At 41.5% G+C, this 22509-nt stretch overlaps 1 protein-coding gene across 11 annotated transcripts in view; it reads left to right on the forward strand.

Annotated features, from left to right (window-relative positions):
* The window catches only part of AFF2 (ALF transcription elongation factor 2), a 534314-nt gene that overhangs the window by 158374 nt on the left and 353431 nt on the right, over positions 1-22509 (forward strand). For 6 of the 11 annotated variants that reach the window (XM_024988032.2, XM_024988034.2, XM_059883420.1 and 3 more), the window contains exons 2-3: positions 11786-11918; positions 20165-21028. In XM_024988032.2, coding sequence (XP_024843800.1) covers positions 11786-11918; positions 20165-21028 — 997 coding nt within the window. Of the gene's footprint in view, positions 1-11785; positions 11919-13032; positions 13179-20164; positions 21029-22509 lie in introns of all 11 variants that reach the window. The other 5 variants (XM_024988033.2, XM_005227592.5, XM_005227591.5 and 2 more) reach the window with 2 other exon arrangements.

Consider the following 22509-nt stretch of genomic DNA (forward strand, 5'->3'; position numbering starts at 1 on the left):
ACAAATTAATTAATAGCTTTGTCAACATTTGTCACTGAACTTGGGCAGATAAAAATGTTTATCTGTCATTTGTTCATTCATTCAGTCAAATAATATTTATTGAGAGCTGAACACTGAGCATGGCACGTTTCCAAATAAATGGGAAGCAGAAATGCATGATTCCTCTCCAGTGACAGTTTCATTTAGCACCCATGGTTCTCTTAGAGCAGGAAAAGGGAAAAGAAGCCCAATAGGAAGTCTAAAGAGATTTGCGCTGGGATTGAAGCGAGAGGGGTGGGTGTCATGTCCCTGGAGTAAAATAGATCATTTCTAAGGTCTTTATTATTCATATTTACTGTAGTGAGGGCTGTGAACTGACTCAGTAATGCCATCCAAGGGTGTAAGGGGTCTGCCAGCACCTCCATAACTGAGTCCCATAAACTGGGAGGCTTAAACCACAGAGATTTTTCTCTCTTGGTTCTGGAAGCTCAAAGTCTGAATTCAAGGCTTGGGCAGGGTTGGTTCCCTCCAAGGGCTGAGAGGGAAAACATGTCCCAGGCCTCTCTCCCAGCTTCCAGTGGTTTACTGGCCACGTGGCATGTTCCTTGGCTTGTATAAGCACTATCCCATCTGTCTTCATCTTCCCATGTGGTTCTCTCTCTCTGTGTCCACGTTTCCTCTTTGTATAAGGACACCAGTCATGGTGAATGAGTGACCACTCTGCTCCAGTATGACATCTCATGTTTACTCATTACATCTGCATGATCCTATTTCCAAAGAAGGTCCCATTTGGAGGTCCTGGGGGTCGGGACTCCACTATACGAGCATTGAAGGAATACACTTCAATTCAAAATGGGGGGAGAGGCGGTAGCACCTTGTCTGGCACCTCATCAAAATAAGAGGGAGAAGTGTGACCCAGGAGCAAGTCCCAATTAGGTCCATGGGACCAGGTGGGAAAGGAGCCTGGAGTCATGAGGATGCAGAAGGCAGGAGAAGCAAACAGTGCCCGGGGGCTCTTTGCCATGGTCCCCATCTCATGCCCCAGCTGTGTGCTCAGGCTGGAGCTCCATGGGGTGGATGTGCCAGGGAGGGGCAGGGGCCCAAAGAGGAAGCCTTTAGGGGGTGGAATTTGCCTGGGCCGAGTTTAGTGAGTACACATGGATCAAAGGGTTTGGTGAGACATGAAAATGGAGTCCGCTTATGACTGTCAATTGTAAACTGCTTGTTAAGAGCATTAATTTCCTTAGTTTAAAAGTAATTAAGAATGCAGTTTCTGAGAAAATATTGCTTTAAATTAAGTAGTTATTGAACTCGTCTTGCTCATAGCTCACTGAAAATAAAACACCTTTTAAAAGTGTCATTTATGAGAAGCCAGGTTATATTAAGACTTTGACTTGGAAAAGAATTCCTGATATTTAATGGGGATGGAGAGGAAAGACTTCAGGCAGCTTTTTCCTAATTTGAAAGACAGAGTTGTTCTGTGTAGGTTGGCAGCAGAAGCAACAGGTACTGAGCAGGGGACGTGGCCCGTGGGATAGCGCCAGGATCCTCAGAGGCTGGACCAGGGATGATCAGGGGCAGAGGGCCAGGCCAGGCACCCTGCCTGCCACGAGGCAGAGTTGAAACCACTAAGAATAATCAAAGCGGGACACCGCCTCCTCTTGCATGGATCCACGGAACCGTTTCTGATTAGGAAAAATGAAGGATCAAGATTTAGATCTTGCAGCTCTTTAAAGCTCAGCATTAGCATGGACTCTGATTCATTCAAAGAGAGAATTAGAAATGAGATAATTTCAAGTTGACACTAAGAAGCACAGGAGGAAGCACTGGATGAATACAAAGAGGACAATGAAAATTCTTACTTCTGATTGTCATTGGGGAACAGGGTAGATGCTGACAAGAGGGGCAGTGAGAATATTCTATCATTTTGATTTTTCTCTAGTTTTAATTTTTGAAGCAATCCAAAGAGAAACACATACATAAATATACTTACTGTGTTCACTCTCAGAGTGTATATTACTTGGCTTGTGTTATCCATTCCGGGCCCCTACTTGTCTTCAGGAAGTGTTTTTGAAAGCTTTTGAGTCATGCAATTATGCAGCTCTCTCGGCATGGCCACAGAGAATGTTAGATGCTTGTAAGACATTGGTTTGTGTTACCGATAGGTCGGTGAGCCAGAAGGAGTGATGGTGAAGTCTCGTTTTTAATGGATAGGTCAGAACTAGAGTTCTTTTTAAACAATTTTCTATGAAAATGGAAATCAGACACCTAGGCTAAGAAAATATCACAAAAGCGGAAAAGGAATTCCGGCTGCATAGATATCTATGGTGCAATGGTGTCTTCTTGTACCGTGTGGTCCCTGAGTACAGAGGAGGAGGGTGCTTGAAGGAAGATTCAAAGGAGATAAGGCACAACCTGGGCTGCTGGTGGAGGAGGGAAAGAACACTTGTTAGGGAGACAGATCTCTCTCTCCATCAGACAGGGATATTGTCTAAGGACAAAAGAATTTAATTTTACTGGAAAGATTGCTTTTAAAGTGCATTTTAACAGACTTCTAGAAAGTTATTGATATGTTGAGTACAACTGCAGGCAGACCTTTGGGTTGCCAGAGTCATGGTCATTCTATAAAAAAGTGGCATTTCCATTAAAATGGAATCCACTCAAAAATGAAAATTTTGTGCACTCTTACAATACTGTTGCCAATCATTACCCATCTGAGTATCTACCATGCTCCAAGAGCCCCCTCCAAGCTGAGGTTTCTGCTCAGATCATCTGAAGCAGGGAGTTGAGATTTTTGATGACCCACCTTGATCAACTGTTCTGTGCTGTCCTGTGTGTGTGTGTTAGTCGCTTCAGTCATGTCCAGCTCTTTGCAACACCATGGACTATAGGCCACCAGGCTTCTCTGTCCATGGAATTTCCCAGGCAAGAATACTGGAGTGGGTTGCCATTTCCTTCCCCAAGGGATCTTCCTGACCTGTCCCTGATCGAACTTGTGTCTTTTGCACTGGCAGGCAGATTCTTTACCACTGCGCCACCTGGGAAGCCTTTTTACCATTCCTAGATATATTCAATTATCTTCACACCTTGAGTTGGTGTATGTTAGAGGTATTGCATCATTTGGGGAGTTTGGTAGGCTAGTCAAAATAATTTTGCCCTAAGCTTAAAGTCAAATACTTTTTAAAAGTGTCTTCCTCACAATATCTATATTTAGCATTGCTTATTTATATATAAGAAGATTTACTGTGCTCAGCTGTAGCATGCTGTCAGTGACTTAGAAGTCATGGACCTTTTCCTTAAAGAGTAAAATGTCTAATGGGACACATAGAGAACCCCAGTTAAATCATTATCAACGCACAATATTGAACCTCCTGAATGAGCATGGTATAACTTAGGACCAGGAATCCAACAGTAGAATATTATTTAGATATGAAAAAAAAAAAAAAAGGAATGGAGTATTGATCCATGCTACAACGTGGATGAACCTTGAAAACATTTTGATAAGTGAAAGAAGTCAGGTATAAAAGCCTACATCATGTGAATGAAATATCCAGGAAAAGCAAATTCATTCAGAGAGAAAGGAAATTAGTGGTTGCTTTGGGCTGGCCTGGAAGGGAGGATTCAGGTTGCAGAGTAATGCCTAAAAGGTACATGGCTGCTTTTGGGAGTCAGACAAATATTCTAAAATTATATCATGGTGATAGTTGTGAAATGTTATGAATATACTGAAAACCACTGGTTATATACTTGAAATGGGTGAATTGAATGGTTTGTGAATTATATCTCAATAGAGTTGTTATAATTATTTTTAAAACTGGGTGGGGAGTAGAAGAGAAGGAGGGTAGGAGGGTAGGTGAGACAAAAATAAAACATTAGGGGTGGTTCCTGAATTATCTGCCTGACCCCACTGGATTTGACAAACCTCCAGGGTGAACTGAATCTGCTTCGTCTTTCAGAAGTAGAGGAACTGGGGTCTCCTCAAGGTGCCAATATTCAGGGGAATATTAAACCTGTTTCCATGCAGGACTTCTGGAAGCACAGATTTAAGGGAACTCTCAGAATGAGCACTGGCCTACTTCCCTAAGACCTAAAGAAATTGGCATGACTGGGTGGGCAGCTGGATGTGGAGAGTAAATGTCTCGTGTATTTTCTGTCCTTTCATTCCTATCTTGATTTTTTTTTTCTTTTTAATGAGAACCATTGTCTGTGAGGATGAGGGTCCATTTGCTGAAGAGAGTGGTTGTATGTATGTTTGTATGTATTTAACATTAGAGGTTCTACCAATATTATTAGAAACCCATTTTCAAGGTCATGTTCATATCTCCAGATCCAAGGTTCTCTTGTATTTTTCCCTATCTGTGCAAAATAATGATAGCCTGTTTTTAGCTTTTTAGACTAGTTTGCAAATAGCACTTCACATTGAAATGCTCATGGATATTAGCAGATACAATGAGAAGTTAACTTGAAGTTGATTTTGAATGTATTAAATGGCAGAGGTTTTCTTTTTAATTAATTAATTTATTTTAATTGGAGGCTACTTGCTTTACAATATTGTGGTGGCTTTTTATCACACTTCAACATGAATCAGCCACAGGCATACATATGTCCCCCCATCCTGAACCCCCCTCCCACTTCCCTCTCTACCCCATCCTTCTGGGTTGTCCCAGAGCCCTGGCTTTGGTTGCCCAGCTTCATGCATCAAACTTGCACTGGTCATCTATTTTACATATGGTAATATACAGGTTTCAGAGCTATTCTCTCAAATCATCCCACCCTTGCCTTCTCCCACATAGTCCAAAAGTCTGTTCTTTACATCTTTGTCACTTTTGCTGCCTTGCATATAGGATCATCGTTACCATCTTTCTAAATTCTGTATGTATGCATTAATATACCATATTGGTTTTTCTCTTTCTGATTTAATTAACTCTGTATAACAGGCTCCAATTTCATCCATCTCATTAGAACTGACTCAAATGTGTTCTTTTTTATGGCTGAGTAGTATTCCATTGTGTATATGTACCACAATTTCTTTGTCCATTCATCTGCCGATGGACATCTAGGTTGCTTCCATTTCCTAGCTATTGTAAACAGTGCTATAATGAACATTGGGGTACATGTGTCTCTTTCAATTCTGGTTTCCTCAGAGTGTATGCCCAGCAGTGGGATTGCTGGGTTGTGTGGCAGTTCTATTCCCAGGTTTTTAAGGAATCTCCACACTGTTCTCCATAGTGGCTGAACCAGTTTGCATTCTCACCAACAGTTTAAGAGGGTTCCCTTTACTCCACACCCACTCCAGCATTTATTGTTTGTAAACTTTTTGATGGCAGCCATTCTGACCAGTGCAAGATGATACCTCGTTGTGGTTTTGATTTGCATTTCTCTAATAATGAGTGATTTTTTAAAACTGAGAGAAGCTGTATAGACATTAGATCAGTGTTAAATTCAAAATAGGGCTAGATATTGAAAAAAATATGAGATGGTTGGATGGCATCACTGACTTGATGGACATGAGTTTTCACAAACTCTGGGAGTTGGTGATGGATAGGGAAACTTGGCATGCTGCAGTCCATGGGGTCGCAAAGAGTTGGACATGACTGAGTGACTGAACTTGGAAATGGATTGAAAAAAAAAGTACCACTTGGAATTCTGGAACATGCAGTAAACATAAATATCCACACATTTTATAGAAGGCAGAAATTCATTCAGGAGAACCACAAAGAGTGAGTTATAGCTTATGTTTTTCCCTCGGGTGAATTAAATATGTATTTTTATGCTTTTACAAAGACATTAACCAAAATAAAGGTGTTTTAGTTCCAGCTGGATTAGAAAACAAGTGAGACTGAGTTATTTACCTCCATGTACATTGTTACTACTGTAAATCCTATATTAGCAGTATAAACAACCTTGTTTTAAAATACCAGTTTTTTTTTAATGTTTTCCCAACTAGCTTTGTAAAATAACCAAATTAGGTAAGCAGTGATGATTAAACTTCATGAAATATACAAACCAAATGGACTTAAACTGGTTTTTACTCTCACTTGCTCAGCTTCTTCCCACAGATGTAGTTAATTTTTACAATCCCTTTAGGCTCTGTACATTTTGGTATAAGGAAACTAATGGTTTTTCTATACTCACTTGCATCCAAATTAAACTCCTAAGTTTTTCCTACTGGCAATTTCCAATAAAATACCATCCTAAGGAAAGTTGACCAACAGTGTAAATGGGACTAGTATTTATTCTTGAGGGTGATGCAAACATGGAGTCAGAAGGGACAAACCTTGGGGTATTAGCAAGAGGGCTAGTTTGGGAATCAGAAAACCTGAGTTCTACCTCACAGTTCTGCTACAGACATCTTGTGAGGCCCATTGCCTTTCTGAGCTCAATTTCCTCATCTGGAAAATGAAGAGACAAGAGCAAGATGATGGTGACAGCTGAGTCTGCATTGTCAGCCCGGGTGTCCTACTGCTGTGAGCTAATGAAGACAGCAGAATTGAACTTCCTCCATCTCAGTGAAGCTATTTACATGTGTCCTAGCTTTTATCTCCCCACAAATGCACCTGTGGCTTCTAATGATGAAAGTAGGAATTGCCTGAGTCCAAGATCTGGTTTAAGGATGAAGATAGGAGAATATCTGAGAGAAGAAGAAATCACTTGAACTTAAAGATGAAAGAGACACGGATTGGCATCTTCCTTTGCCACTCCCCTGATGAGGCCTTGGGCTGGCTCCATTCCTATCCAGAGGGTCATATTTCCCTCTTGTGTTAGGAGGGCAGGTTCTCTGTAATTGGAGGCCAGGGAGACCAATGGGTGGGTGAAACCAGAGCTAATATGAAAGATCCATTCTAGAGAGTAACTTCTCATCACTGCCTTGTGTTGGAATGAGTAACAGAGTACAGTTGGCCTTTGAACAAGGCAGGCTAAGGGGCACCAGCCCTTTGTATCTTCAGTCCCTTTCTATTTGTGATTCTGCATCGGTGGATACAGCCAACCTTGGGTTCAACCACCTGTGGATTGTGTGGTACTTTACTATTTACTATTGAAAAAACCCGCATGTAACTGGACCCATGCAGCTCCAACTGGTGTAGTTCAAGGTCTTGGTGACTTAACTGTATTTAGTTGAATGGAGCTTGTTCTTTTTTCTGTCGTTTCTCTGTCAGCTAGTAGAGATGTCAGTGAAGCAGAGACTCCAAAAAGATAGGCTGTACAGAGAAAAAACCAAGGCCTTTGTTCAATGAAGAGTAAACTGAGGTGGCTTTTTTTAAATGCATGTTTAAATTGAGATATAGTTGATTTACAATATTATATTTGTTTCAGATGTCAAACATGACAGGCTCAACATTTTATAGATTATACTCCATTTGGAGATATTATCAAATATTGGCTATAGTCTCTGTGCTCTATAAAAGATCCTTTTAGCTTGTCTATTTTACATATAGTAGTTTGTATCTCTTGGTCCCATTCCCTGATATGGCCCTCCCCCTGGATTTTGAGTGTTCAGTGTCACCATAATGTGCCAAATTCCCTTCTATCCTGTAGGAAACAGTTGGAAGAACATTCTTCCTTGTTAAGAGTGTAGAGGCCTCAACTTGTGCTTTGGGGCCCAACTTCCTAATGTGAAAGTGAGTTTTCACACTGAGAGGACTAGTTCACTCTGCCTTCATCAGTGTGAGGAAAGTTGAATTGTTCAGACCAGTAACGTGGGGATGAATTCTGATTTCTGGCTTGAGCATGTCTTCATGGGCCACGGAGCAACCCCCTGCCTTTTTTTCATGGGAAGACAAGCCTAGGCGTGTAACAGGGCATCAGATCTTCAAGGGACAGACATCGACTTTCCTGTGGTCTCTGTGGGGCTCACAGGTTCAAACACAACCTCCCAGAATCTGAAGAACTTTAATTGAGTAGATAAAGGGGTCCTCGTGATTATAAACTGCAGTAGGTGCAACAAGAGGCTAAATACATAGATGGGGTTTTAATTAGCTGGTGCTTCATATTAGTCATTTTGGTTTCAGTCAGAAATCAGTGACGTTCTGTACTGTGAAAGCCTCATCACCATATAGTTCGTTCCTCATTATACCTCATCGGGTGAAGCTTTCAGTACAACACCGTGCTGAGTGAGAAAGGAAAAAATTGGAGAGAGTTGGTTGCCTTCCAGGAGCAGCAGAACTCAATGGAGATGAAATTCACTCTCGCCAGAGATATGAGAATTAACTGTTCTTTGTTGTATGTGTTAAAAAATGCAGCAGGCAGTTTGCTCGCCACAGATAACACCCATGTGCACGCTCAATCTACTATTCAGATTTCTCGTCTGGAATCTGGTAGCTTAATGAACTGATGCAAAATGCAGTCGAGAGCCTCCTAACATGTCCAGCCTGGGTTGAAAGCACCAAGTGCCCTGAGTGCCGGCCGTTGAAAGGGTTGTCATGCATGTTGAAGCACATGTCCTTTCTTCTTGTCCTTTCTTTCCTTCGGGATTTTAATTATCTTGGCCCTTAGAGCCGGAGAGAGGTAGTTTGCAAAGCCAAGAGACCGAAGTCCTGCCATGCTCCTTGTGGGAGAATGAAATGCAATCCCCGGGCCTGTCATTCTGGGCTGTCAGGTGCATAGAATGGAAAACCGACATCTTGCTCATGTTCCTTGGAAGCATGACGCTTTGGTGCTCGTGTTTACGTGGAGGGTCATGGCTGCTGAGGGCAAAGAAATGAAGCATCTTTCTTCTCTGCAGCAAACCTTCCTCCCAGCCTCCCGCTCCCACTAAATATTGCTTTAACTTGTCCCCCATCCCACCCTGGACACCCCATCATTGTTCGGTTTTGGCAAATTGATGATGGGCTTGGGTTACACATGGCCAGTACATGATGCTGAGTCTTGTGCTCCACCCTTCACGCACCCAAAATGTTACTGTTGACCACACGTCAGCATCCAATACGAAGACACTGTGTCACATGGAAGAGGTTTGGGGTTCTGATCTCAACTTGTGAATGGAAATGACAGGTGATGCCAACAAACGTAGTATCTGTGGATGGCATCTAGGCTGTGAAGGATGGGCCAGCTTCCAGTACCTGGACTCGGTGTCTTTTTTGACCAGGCAGGGCCCAGATGTAGGGCCTAGGCTTTGGGTGGACCTCTGGATGATCTTTGATTTTCCGAGGCAGTGATAACATTTGCTGGGCATACTCATGAGTGATCCAGGGAGCTCTTTTGTACCTGGCGTTTTTGCATTATGAAAGGATAGCTGTTGTTGTTGTTCAGCCATGTCTGACTCTTTTGCGACCCCATGGACTGTAGCCCAACAGGCTCCTCTGTCCATAGGATTTTCCAGGCAAGAATACTAAAGTGGGTTGCCATTTCCTTCTTCAGGGCATTTTCCTGACCCAGGGATTGAACCTGCATCTTCTGTATTGGCAGGCAGCTTCTTTATCACTGAGCCCAAACATCCTATAAACATTGCCATGATTTTAAAATGGGGAAATGAAGTGTTGTTTATACAGGAGATAAAACTGTCAAAGTCACTTAGAGTTTGTCAGTTCAAGTATTCTTGTGGAGAAAGGTGGATGGTTAAGTGTATTGTCCTCTTCCACTCCATCTATACCAATATCTAGTTAAACTGCCATGGATATCACATACTCTGGGCTCTTATTTTGTAAATTAACATTATGTGATACTCATGGGCAAAGTGGAGAAGGCAATGGCACCCCACTCCAGTACTCTTTCCTGGAAAATCCCATGGATGGAGGAGCCTGGTAGGCTGCAGTCCGTGGGGTCACAAAGAGTCGGACACGACTGAGCGACTTCACTTTCACTTTTCACTTTCATGCATTGGAGAAGGAAATGGCAACCCACTCCAGTGTTCTTGCCAGGAGAATCCCAGGGATGGTGGAGCCTGGTGGGCTGCCATCTACGGGGTCGCACAAAGTCGGACGTGACTGAAGCGACTTAGCAGCAGCAGCAGCAACAGCAGCAGCATGGGCAAAGTAGGCTACCAGTGATAGGTATTAAGGTTTGAAATGTATTCAAAACCTGTTGACTGTACTTATATATTATATCAGTATATCTCTTGTAGTTCCTTTAGCTACTATGTTCTCTTCCATGCTAATTACCTAATTAAATCTTCACATGACATTACAGGTTTCATCCGGTAGCTGAAAGTAGAGTGTTACTATAAAAACTTTAATAAGCAAAATGGTGTAAAAGTGAAGAGTATCCCCCACTTTCTGAAAGTTCTCATTATGCTACTTTGCTTTTATTAAAGACCTACATTAGTAAGGGAATGATGTTTTCTGTAAAAGTGAAAATTCCCTTTGAATTACTTTTGGTTAGCGCAAATAGGTACTAACATAGGTCTCTTGTAAAAGTGGCTTAAGGCAAACATTTGGAAAGCAGGGGATACCTGTATTAACATGAGCAAGGAAAGCAGCATTAATTCAGCACCTTCTAGGCACTTTATGTACATGTATATAATTAAAATTTTCCCAGCGTATGTGTGCTCACCTTGAGTAGGATTATAATCAAAAGCAGGAGGGAAAACCCAATGAACAAAATAAAGCCCACTAGTGGGAGACTCTTGCCTGGCAAATCCCATGGACGGAGGAGCCTGGTAGGCTGCAGTCCATGGGGTCGCTAGGAGTTGGACACGACTGAGCGACTTCACTTTCACTTTTCACTTTCATGCATTGGAGAAGGAAATGGCAACCCACTCCAGTGTTCTTGCCTGGAGAATCCCAGGGACGGGGGAGCCTGGTGGGCTGCCGTCTATGGGGTCGCACAGAGTCGGACATGACTGAAGCGACTTAGCAGTAGCAGCAGCAGTGGGAGACTTACAGATTATAGTTTAATACACATAGTCTTGTATGATGAAGAAAATAATTGTGTTCTTATTGAGGAAGTATTCCATTCTATAAAGTCCAAGGACCCAGAATGTATCTTTGATATAGTACTGATTTTCCAAAGGGAAAGCCTGAAATGTGATGAGAGTCAGAGTAACATAGTGTTCATAAAACATTTGTGCCTTAAGGTCATTTAAATCTTTTGGCATCTCTTTTCATTAATGGCAATTTGTTGATCAACCCAGACCCCCTAAAAGACTTCTAGTCACCTATGATGCAAACTGTGGGAAGAATAACAACAAAAACAAAAGGAGTGTGACTCACTGGGTGATTTGGGTTTTTTGTGGACTTTCAAAGATGTTCTTAAACTCTCCTTTGAGTTTTTCTTTTGGCCATGCCATGTGGCATGTGGGATTCGTAGTTCTTTAACCAGGTCTGGAACCTGTGCCCTCTGTGATTGAAGCTTGGAGTCCAAGTCCAGTGGTTAGGACTAACCACTGTCAGGGAAATCCTTCTCCTTCGACTTCATTACAACAGACTAATACTGGCTGTGGGCTCAGGACAGAATTCCCGTTTATCTGCAATAATGTGTTTGATAATTCCTTTCCCTTTGGACTTGGTGACATCTGTGAATTCTGAGCCCTAGATAGTTGGCAACACAGTGAAACCTGAATTCAGTACTCTTTTGCACAGTGGACTGACTTCGGGGTAGGCTGTAGTAATCAAGCCAGGACAAGGGAAGTGGATTATACCGTACTTAAATGGTCATGACTACAATGTCTCATAAGCCAATTTCTGTTTCCTTTCGGATTCTGAAGAACTGGTCAGGATCTGTAATCTACTAGGAATAAAGAAAAGGAGGTTGGCTCTCAATACAGTATCAGTTTGGGTAGCCTCAACTTGGTTTTTTTCTTCTTATTGATAACATGGCTTCCATGACTAATTCATCTTTGTCTCCTTTTGTCTTTTTCTTTGCACATCAGTCACTATGAACAAGACCGTAATGCACTTAAGAAAAGGGAATGGGAGCGGAGGAATCAAGAAGTCCAGCAAGAAGACGATCTCTTTTCTTCAGGCTTTGATCTTTTTGGGGAGCCCTACAAGGTAGCTGAATATGTATGTAATTTATCTTTCTGCAAAATGGTTGCTTGTTATATTTTTGAATGCACTAATCAACAATCTATTTTTAAAACACCCAAATCATTTCCAAGAGAATCTATTTTATGAATGAAATATATACCTGTGTATTTGGGGCCATGACAAGTTTCTGAGGAAGTCTTCAGAGACAAATTCCATCTTCTTGGGGGAACACAGTAAGATTTGAAAAGGACTTATGAAACTGCCTGTCTCCAAGGGATTCTTTCCTTCCCAGCACTACCTCTAGCAAGGAAAGCCCCCTGATGCTTGATCTCACTTTGATTATCATCAGCGAGGCAGCCCCTGAAGACTTCATCAGAAAGTCAGTGGAGATGTCTGTGTCTCCTCCCAGTTGGTGCCATCCATCGCAAAGCCACTGCTGTTTCCATTTCAGGTTGTTAGCAGCTGTTCAGTGGTTTGAGGGCTCTTTGAAAATCACTGTTCTAGGACAAAGGGAAAAAGCCAATCATTTTTTGCTGGTGATTAATAATCATGGGTTAGGCGATTGCCTCAACCACAGGGGGTAGTGTAGCTTGGTTGATTTTCTAATGGACTTCTGGCTAGTGTGTAGGTCCAATAAAGATCATACTTCTAATCTTCAAGTGTCAATTTCACAATGACTGCCTCTGAACTTTCTATTTGGAGTGGAGGTTGGGAGAAGAATCCTGTTGAATTGCTAGCAGCTGATTGGATTTTATTGAAATTTAGTAGCAGTGTAATTTTCTTCAGTGAAACAAAAATGGTGTAAGAGGTAAAACAACCATAGAGAAAATGATTAAGAGCTGTAATGTTAGAAGAGCACCATTTAGGGGATACTGACTGATGTAGACAGTGAGCTGTCTGGATCAGTGACTAGTGAGACCAGAGTCTTTGCTGCCCTGTTCAGACTAAGCAAGAAGCTCTTGATTGAGATGCTCAGGTGCTTTCCAAATTTGGTAAGTCTGACAAAGAGACTACTAGTCTTCAATTTGTCAATAGTAGTGTAATTTTTAATGATCCATTTTTCCTATTTCAATTGGTTTACTTTCTGTATTGCTATTGAATGTGTACGTGGTGAGATATGGTTAGTTTGACCAAGGAATTCCTTGTCCAGTGCAGAGATCATCATGAATGAGTGAGGGCATGACTGCATGGTAACTGCTGAAGAGATAGGCAGGAGAACAGATGCCTGAAGACTTTGAATACCTAGGTGTCTGGACCTGAGTCTGTACATGAAGAGAAGTCATCGCCAATTTTAAGGTCAGGAAATGGCAAAGACAGATGAAGACTTGTAAAGATGATGTTGGAAGTGTGGGGAGTGGTGGATTGGAGAGAAGGGAAACTAAAGGGTGAAGACACAGGAGGGAGAGGTACTGATGAGCAGAGCAAGGTCCCAGAGCAGATGAGTAAATACAAAATTGAGAACATGTGTTGAGTCATGAGCCTTGGGTAGGAAAGTGGGAATGGAATATTAGGATGAGAATAAAGAAGGAGTGTGGAAGACAAGAAGTTGTGGCCTCCGTTTTTCTCAGAAAATGGAAGCGAGGTCAAAGGATGACAGATACCTCCTCCCTTCTTTGGTGTTTTTGTTTGTTTGTTTGTTTTTGCCACACCATGCGGCATGAAAGAACTTAATTCTGTGACCAGGGATCAAACTCATGCTCCCTGCTGTGGAAGTTCAGAGTCTTAACCACTGGACACCAGGGAATTCCCAACCTTATCCCTCCTTGAGAAAGAGGAATGGCCAGCTGAGTTTCACCTCTTATCTTTCAATGGGTTAGAAAAATGAGCTTTAGTCAAGGGCTCATTCTTAAAATTCAGTATCTACTCCATACTTGACACTATTATGAGGTGTAGAGCAGTTTAATTATTTCCCCCTTTATAATTTAAAGTCTTGTTGAGTTAATGTCCTTGTACCTTTAAGGGAAATGCCATCTCTTATTAATAAGCCTGTAATGTAGATGAATACTTATTTTTATTTTTTTTGAATACTTATTTTTAGATGTAAATAGTGTCATTTTGAGTAGGCAGTTAAAGAACCTGTTATCAACATTGTCAGAAGTTTTCAAAAGCCATCTGTCTTGATACAACAGGAGTCTGTCAGGTAGAGACACAGATGGGACTATTAGTCTAGTGCCAGGCCAGGCCAGGCCTGATGTGTGATTAGTAGCCTGGTGCCTTTAGGCTTCTTGATGGGGAAGAGCCTTTGCTTTGGAGTAGAGACTATGAAGGAAAGGAATAATGCTAACAGTTGATGACCTAGTCATTGTCTTTTTTTCACTGTTGCTTTGATGACTGACTGCCATCTTATGCTGTGTACATGTTCAGGGTTCCCTGGGAGATCACTGGGCAGTATGCTTCTCCTTTTCCCTATATCATGATACTAGAAGCGAGGTACACCTCCAAGAGCTCCCTAGACCCAACTGGTGTGGACACCCTTGAAATATCTGGACATGCTGGTGGCAGTGGGAGTTCTAGAGCTGGCCCACGTCAACTGTAGAAATGAAGATTTTCCTACACAACTCTTGCTGAGGGTTGTGGCAGGAATGCTTGCAAAATTAAAAATCAAAATTCCTGGTGGTTCATCAGGACTTTCAGGAAACTTCTTGCTACTCTAAATCTTAAAGCATGACCTGATTGCTTATCTGATGGCATTGGTAGTTCATAAACTGTCCAATGAGCACCTGTCCCTAGGACCTGCTGTCCTTTCTTGGCTTCACTTCTATTACTCCCAGAGTGGAAAGAATGCTTACCACCTCTCAATTGGGGTGATGGTGGGTAACATCCCTTTGTGGCTGCTTTTTTCATTTATATTAGTAACTTTCAAATCTGAGTTTGTACTGTGCTGCAGAAAAGGATGTGTTCAAAAGTGCTTGAGAAATATGAAGCCATTTGACATGTGTAGATTAGTGTGGAAAGATGGGGAAGGACGAGGAACTGGCATGTACCAAGTGCCTCCTCTGTGCTAGAACTTTCTACAGATGCTTCTTTAGTCCCTACAGCAACTGGCTACACATTTTCCTCATGTTTCCCATGAGGAATTCAAAGCTCAGGAATTGAGGTGGCTTCTCTGCAGCTTTATATCCCCATAAGTGTGCTTCTTTACCTGTAACAGGAAGCTGTTTACCCTCTGACAGGAAGTCAGAAGACCCGATAAGCTTACCCTGTGTCACTTTAGGGAAGAAACTTTATTTCTCTGACCTAAAGTTTCCTTGTCTCTGAAGTGAATAATAATACCTGATAGAAAAAATGATACCTGTTAATAGCAATAGCAACTGACATTTTATGGCTCTTCACAGATCAACAAGAATGAAGAAAGTGAGACACAGAGACGTTAAGTTGCTTATCCATGGTCATTTGGGTCCGGGCACGTAGAAGGCAGATTAGACCAGAACGGCTCTGCCGACTCACATGGTGGCTGTGAGAATCAAGCCAAACAGCCAGGGGAAGCCTTGCTTTGAAATATGTAATGTGCTGTACAAATTCAAGGTATCATGGTTATTATAATTAGAGAAAGAAATAGCAACTCACAGCTTAAAGAGATTAATTGTAAAAATATTAGAGTTCAAAAAAAAAAAGGAATTACTAAATCACATACATTAGCCATAATGAAATAAAAGAAAAAAATAAACCCAAAAACTTAAATTATTTTGCTACTTTTATTAAAAAGAAATACCCTGGTACCATAATCTCCTAACACATTAGTCTTGCAATGAAATTATACTACTGATTTGTAGATAACATTAGAAGCAAACTGAGGCAACTCTGCGTTTCTCAAAGTAATGAGAGGCAAAAAGCTTAAATGAAGGAGTGCTGTTAGTCATGAGCCACAAACCAGACACGTAATTTATGCCTGAAAATACTTGGAAATGCATTTCCTTGATGATTGAGAAATTGTGATTACTTAGAAAATAATGGCTGTGGAGGTTACCTTTAAGGTATCAATCAATTATCTAGAACGGGAAGTAAAGAATTGGCCAAATTGAAAGAAGCCTATAATTGATTGAAATGGCTAAATTTCCATTTTTGCCATGCTTATAATGTGCAATCAGGACTGCTAAGAATCCCTTGCTACTTAAAAGGGTTGCTAAGACTCTGGAGGATGAAGAAGATTTAGTGTGAGCCAGAAGTTGCTATGGTATATAATGAGCATCCATCATGCAAGTATAAATAAATGGATTTTCTATCCAGTGGATCTCATCTTGACATCTTGAGAAATTTAAAAACTGGTTGACAGTTACCTACCTCCTGTGGTGACCACCTGGTCTGTATTGTTAATTATTTTGAGGTTGTTGAATGGTGGACTTCTTGAGGCTGTGTGTCTATGTGTCCTTCATGCCTCACCCTGGCTCTTGAGTGTTTGAAATTTACCAGTGTGTGTCTGAAGAATGACCCTGGTAATTGCTACTTGTAGCCACAGCACGTCTGTTACGGATCTTCCGTCAATCAGCAACTCAAAACTGTCTCCAGTGAACTCAACCTTGAACTATCTGCTATCCAGTTCCAGTCACAAGTCCCTCTGACAGTTGCTGTGTGGGGAAACTAGTCGAAGGGAGCTGACCTCCTTCCACTCCCCCAGGTTATCCCAGCTTCATCCGTTATGCCATTAGTGTACAGGAAAGCCCCACACTTGGAGCTGTGAGCCTGACCTCTAACTCCATGTGCAGACATGCACTGAGTTAGACTTCAGCAGTCCAGTGCTCTTGCTTTTTAGTCATCATAAGGAAACGTGAGGAACATCTTTGCATCTCTTGTAAAACTGGTACTGAAAAAAAGACCTATTTTTTTCCCCAAAGGTTCTTGTAACCAAACCAAACCAAACCAGTGAGAGGAATCCCTTTTCACTTGTTGGTATCCAGCAAACATGGGTTTCATTTAATGAATTAGGATGTGCTTCCTGCCATCAGACAAAGAGAATTCTATATGCTATGAGAATTTCCTGTTGGCCTTTAGCTACCAAGCAGCTCAATCTGATATTCAATCACAGTAACCAAATTAGCTTAACTTTTGCTTTTCTAATTATGTACCTTTGACTCCAAGCCATTGCAAATCCTTTTTTTTTTTGATATAAACAGGGTATGAATTATTATTTGATTCTGTTCAATTTAGCAGCATTTTGCTGAGGACCTCATATGCACCAGACATGGTGCTAAGTGTTGAGGGTATGATGAATAAAAGGTGGTCTCTAGTCTTGACGAAAAGCTCATAGTTTTGTGCTGGAAGAGAAATCACAAGTGTAGTAGACCTTGAACAGTAGGAGGTGAATTTTCTATTTTATTCAGAACTTTCAGTTTTCTTCTAATTTTAATCATGTACACAACAGTTTTAGACATTGGCCAGCTTAGAAATTCTCCTAATTTCAAGCATATTTTAAAACCTGGAGATGGAAAAAAAAAAATTTCTAAGCAACCATCAGAAACCCAGGTCAGTATAACAATAAACTGAAGAGATGTTAAAACCTAACCAGGATCTCTCCACTGAAGATAAAATGAACATGTCCCTTTTATTTACTGCTAAAATAGGAACAGGGATGTGACTAGCTTACTGGCAAACCAGTGGGCCTTGAGATTCTTGAGTCCTGATGATGTTGGCCTAGAGAGAATGAATGTCTTTTCAGAACTTTGAGATACTATGGCATTCTCTGTGACATCAGGGGGCAAAGTTTTTATTCCAGTACAACTGTCTTTCAACGAAAGTTCAATGAACTTTCAATGAGAGGTCAATAACTGAGCTTCCTGGTAGCTAAGACCAAAAGGTAAAGGTTATAGAATTCTCTTTGTCTAATGTAGGAAGCTTATCTTATTCATTAAAGGAGACAGTAAAAATGGAAGCATTTAAAATGAGGAATAAAATGGTCTTGTTTCCCCTTGTTGGGTCACATCTTTGAAGACAGCAAGTATTAGTGTTTATTAGGCAGTCATCTGACGTAAGAGGTTAACTATTTCAGGGACCAGAACAACCCTGCAAGTTTAAAAACGTGCATCAAATTCTACTGGGCCTTCACAACGATGAAATCTCTTTGTTCTGAATTTAGGGATTGAATAGAGAGTCTGGATTTGGCTACTGCCTAGCTGGTTCGTTGTGCAACTCCATTGAAGGAGAACACTGTGTACAATGTGTTTATTCCTGCCTTAGCTGCAAAATAATTTCTGCCTTTAAAATTGAAAAGCCTAGGGACTTTCAGGGAATAAAAGTGATTTCTCCCTTTATTTATTAAATTAGGCCTTTTAAATGCACTTCTGAAAATGGAGTGATTATTCAGGTAAAGATTATTTGGAACTGTAATTGTTTAATCACTTCTTCAGCACCGAGGTTGTATGTGATGCAGTATAAGATGTTCTTGATAAGAAAACTGAAACTGACAGGTATTTATTTGATTTCTAAAATTTCCCATCCCCCACAGAGCCCTCAGTATACATTTTGCATACTTTTCCTTAGTCTTTGAAATCATATTTCTGTACATGCCCTCATTTCTTTGAAAGTGTCCTATATGATTTACCATGTGATCTGTGTTGAATACTATATACAATCTGTGGCAGTTATGCTAACAATGAGGCCAAGGTTCTCAGCTTGATTCCCTCTCTGGTTGCTCTTTCTCATTATCCTTTGCTGGCTCCTCCTCTTCTCCTGAGCCTGGTGATGGTAGCTCAGACAGTAAAGAATCTGCCTGCAATGCAGGAGACCCAGGTTCGATCCCTGGGTCGGGAAGATTCCCTGGAGAAGGGGATGGTCTTCTCCTAGTCTCTTAAAGGTTGATGTTCCACAGGGCTCCCTCCTGAGCCTTATCTTCTCATTCCTCATTTCCTTTCCCTGTGTGATTTCATTCATTTCCAGCTCTTCACCCTCTATTTATTCACACACTCTCCCATCTTCATTTACAGATAACAGCACTCAGCCATACATCTGAGGCTTAGCCTGAGATGTCTGGTGTGAATAGGCATACTCCTGGGCTCCACATTAACTGTTAAGGGCAGTAAGCAACCTTATATGTTAAACGTAAATCTCCAATGGTGGTCATACTAATGAGGAGAAGGTCATCCCCTCCTGTTCATGGAGAACATGCATCTGACCCTTGGGACAAGGAGACTACCAGGGTGGGCATTTTCCCCATGCACTGGCCCTGCTGCCAGATGGCTCCACAGATGCAAGCAGCTTTCCTTCATTGCAATGGTAGTGCAGCCTAGGCAAGAAGCCCTTTGCCTTTCTGACTTCAGCAGCTGGTTTTGATAACACCTTTGGCAGGTAAAGAGAATAATAAAAAGGCATGTTCAAAGATGAAGAGCCAAACTTTTGACAGTCATTTCCAAGTATATGGAGCTCCACTTTTTAGCTATGAAAGCTATTCTTTACTATGTTACAAAAGCTCATGGAAATCTTAATTATTTAAAAAAACAATCACAACCACTTTGGTAGGTGGTGTTGTCCATAGAATGATGTAGTTGCCAGCCTCACTTTAAAATTTAACTTTGTTTTAATTTAAACAACAGCTTAAATTCTTGAATAAATTTTTCTAAATCCTTGAAAAGACACAGGCGAGCTTGAGTCACTGTTGATGAACAATTGCACCATTTCAAAGTAAACGAGTATGAATCACCAATATGTAAACATGGTTGTCCCCAGAATATGTAGGCAGACACCAATAATTTACACACTCTTTGATTAAAAGGAATTGGATTCACTTTAGTCATAAGTTAGCTCAATTTGTTATTGTTTAAGCCCATGCCTTTTCTAAACTGAACATAGCCATGATAGCACAGTTTAATTGACTTCCTTATCCAAAGGGCTAAGAATTTTCATGGTATAATGTAGCACAAAGGGCTACATTATATGTCAAGAACAAATATTAATTGAACATTCTATTATAATTCCAATGATCAGTAAGTGGAAGTTGTTAAAGTGTAGCATGTAGCAGTTCAACTCATTGGACCTAAAATAAGTTATTTTGCTAATAAAATTCATAGGCAACATAATTTAAAACTCTCCCCCACCCCATGAGCATATTTAAGAACAGGCCAGGGAGTATATAGACATTCATCACACAGTTCATTCCAAGAGGCTCTTTCAATAGTGTTATTGATTTTTTTTCTTACATTGAACATGAGAAGTATGAAATTCTATGGCAGCATGAGAATTTTAAAGAACCCTATATGTTAGTCTACTTAGGACATCGGTTTGAAACATGAACAGTAGGAAACACAAACCTATTCATTCTCTCTCCTCCCACCCCCATCTTTTTGTTATTTTAGACAAACAAAGGTGATGCACTCGCGAACCGAGTCCAGAACACGCTGGGAAATTACGATGAAATGAAGGATTTGCTAACTAACCATTCTAATCAGAATCATCTAGTGGGAATCCCAAAGAATTCCATGCCCCAGACTCCCACCAACAAAAATGAACCCAGCTTTTTTCCAGAACAAAAGCACCGAATGGTCCCAGTGCACCAGCAGGACAACACTCACTCCTCGGCGCCAATGCCTCCACCTTCTGTCGTGATACTGAATTCAACTCTAATACACAGCAACCGGAAGTCAAAACCTGACTGGTCACGAGATAGTCAGAACACTAGCATTGTAGCAGCCAGCCAAGTCACTAGTCAGCCCAACAAGATGCAGCCGCCAACCCCAGACCAGCCCCCAGCCAGATTGGAAGACTTCTTTGTCTACCCAGCTGAACAGCCTCAAGTTGGAGCAGTTGAAGAATCAAACCCACTGGCAAAGGAAGACAATACTCTCAAGTCCAGTGGAGGGGATACTTTCAAAGAAATCTATCAGTCCAACTCACCAGAAGCAGCGGAATTTACAGTGCAAGCGCCTGGATCTCCCCTAGTTGCCTCGTCTCTATTAGCTCCCAGCAGTGGCCTTTCGGTTCAAAACTTCCCACCAGGGCTTTACTGCAAAACAAGCATGGGGCAGCAAAAACCAACCGCCTATGTCCGACCCATGGATGGTCAGGACCAGGCCCCGGACATCTCTCCCACACTGAAACCTTCGATTGAATTTGACAACAGCTTTGGGAATCTGTCGTTTGGATCACTCTTGGATGGCAAACCCAGTGCACCCAGTTCAAAGACTAAACAGCCAAAGTTCACGATTCTTCAAACAAGTGAAGTAAGTAATTTTTAAAGTTTTGCTTTGTTTCATTTCTTCTTATTTATTTTTTTTAGTTCATTGCTCTAACCTGTATAATCAGGGCTTCCCAAGCAGCTCTTACTTACCTTCTGGAGCTGTAGATGAGACTCTTCAAGGTCAGAGTCTTGATCTTCTGTTGCTTGTGACTTGATCTATTTACACTCTGCAAATACAGCTAAATCTCCATAATTTGGAATGATAAAAGACAAGGTCTGTCTGAGTGAATGAAAAGTTGGAGTTATAAAATAGTTTCAGAGACAGCATTTGTAGTAATATTACGTATAAATGAATCACATTGGAGATTTTCATTGGTCTTAAGCAGGATGAGATACATGAAAAGATAGTGGGTCACCCTAGGCCTTCACTAACAGATAGCATATCAGAAACATAAAATGTAGAAGTTTCTTAAGGTACAAGGATGTGAAAGTGTGATTTTCTGGAAACAGAAGTGTAAGGCATTCTTTAAGAACCATAGTTTCTTGAGCACTTGCAGGGCTGTTCCATGGCGAGACCTTAATATTAACTTCCGTTTCCCTCAGTCTTACCTTCTGCATCACCTTCTTCAAGTGCCTACCTAACCCTCTTGTATTACCTTGATCCCTTCTGTCAAAGCCAAAAGCATGATCCTCAACCAAAATCCCACTGGGTTTAGAATGACTAACAATTTTACCTATCTCAGGAAGCATTGCCTTATAAAAGGGAAGTCCAGGGGGACAAAAACCTTTCCCAGAGGAATGAATCGCTTAATGATTGGATCCCAGGCCTTATGCTCCCTGGGTGGGGGGTAGAGATTGGGTGCCCCTCAGAGGCCACCATGTAAGCAGCTGTCTACTGCATCTCAAGCGCTTGATTGGAAGAAACCTCTGCTTTTACTGGTGACGAAAGGCTTGAAAAGACACAGAGGAAGAAAGTAGGTTGAAATTCTCACTCGCTAGGAGTCACAGTGTGTCTGATTTGTCGCAGAGTCCAAGTTAGTGGTGTCTGAATTAGAGAAGTCTGACCCTATGTGCCCTCCAGCTCTTCTTCCTTTATTCATGCTCAGCAGATGCACTGATTGCGTGGGATGATGGGCACCCAAGGGGTGGGAGGACTGGGGCTGTTGGCTGTATTTTCTGGATGCATGTTTAGAGTATTGTTTCATTTCTCAGACAGTTCTGCTGTTTGTATCATCATGCCTCATCAGTTCAGTTAGTTCAGTTCAGTCGCTTAGTCGTGTCTGACTCTTTGCAACCCCATGAACTGCAGCACTCCGGGCCTCCTTGTCCATCACCAACTTCTGGAGTTTACTCAAACTCATGTTCATTGAGTCAGTGATACCATCCAAACATCTCATCCTCTTGTCCCCTTCTCCTCTCATCTTCAGTCTTTCCCAGCATCAGGGTCTTTTCCAATGAGTCAGTTCTTCGCATCAGGTGGCCAAAGTATTGGAGTTTCAGCTTCAGCATCAGTCTTTCCAATGA

This window comes from Bos taurus, chromosome X, assembly GCF_002263795.3.
Source record: "Bos taurus isolate L1 Dominette 01449 registration number 42190680 breed Hereford chromosome X, ARS-UCD2.0, whole genome shotgun sequence".
Classification (NCBI taxonomy): domain Eukaryota; kingdom Metazoa; phylum Chordata; class Mammalia; order Artiodactyla; family Bovidae; genus Bos; species Bos taurus.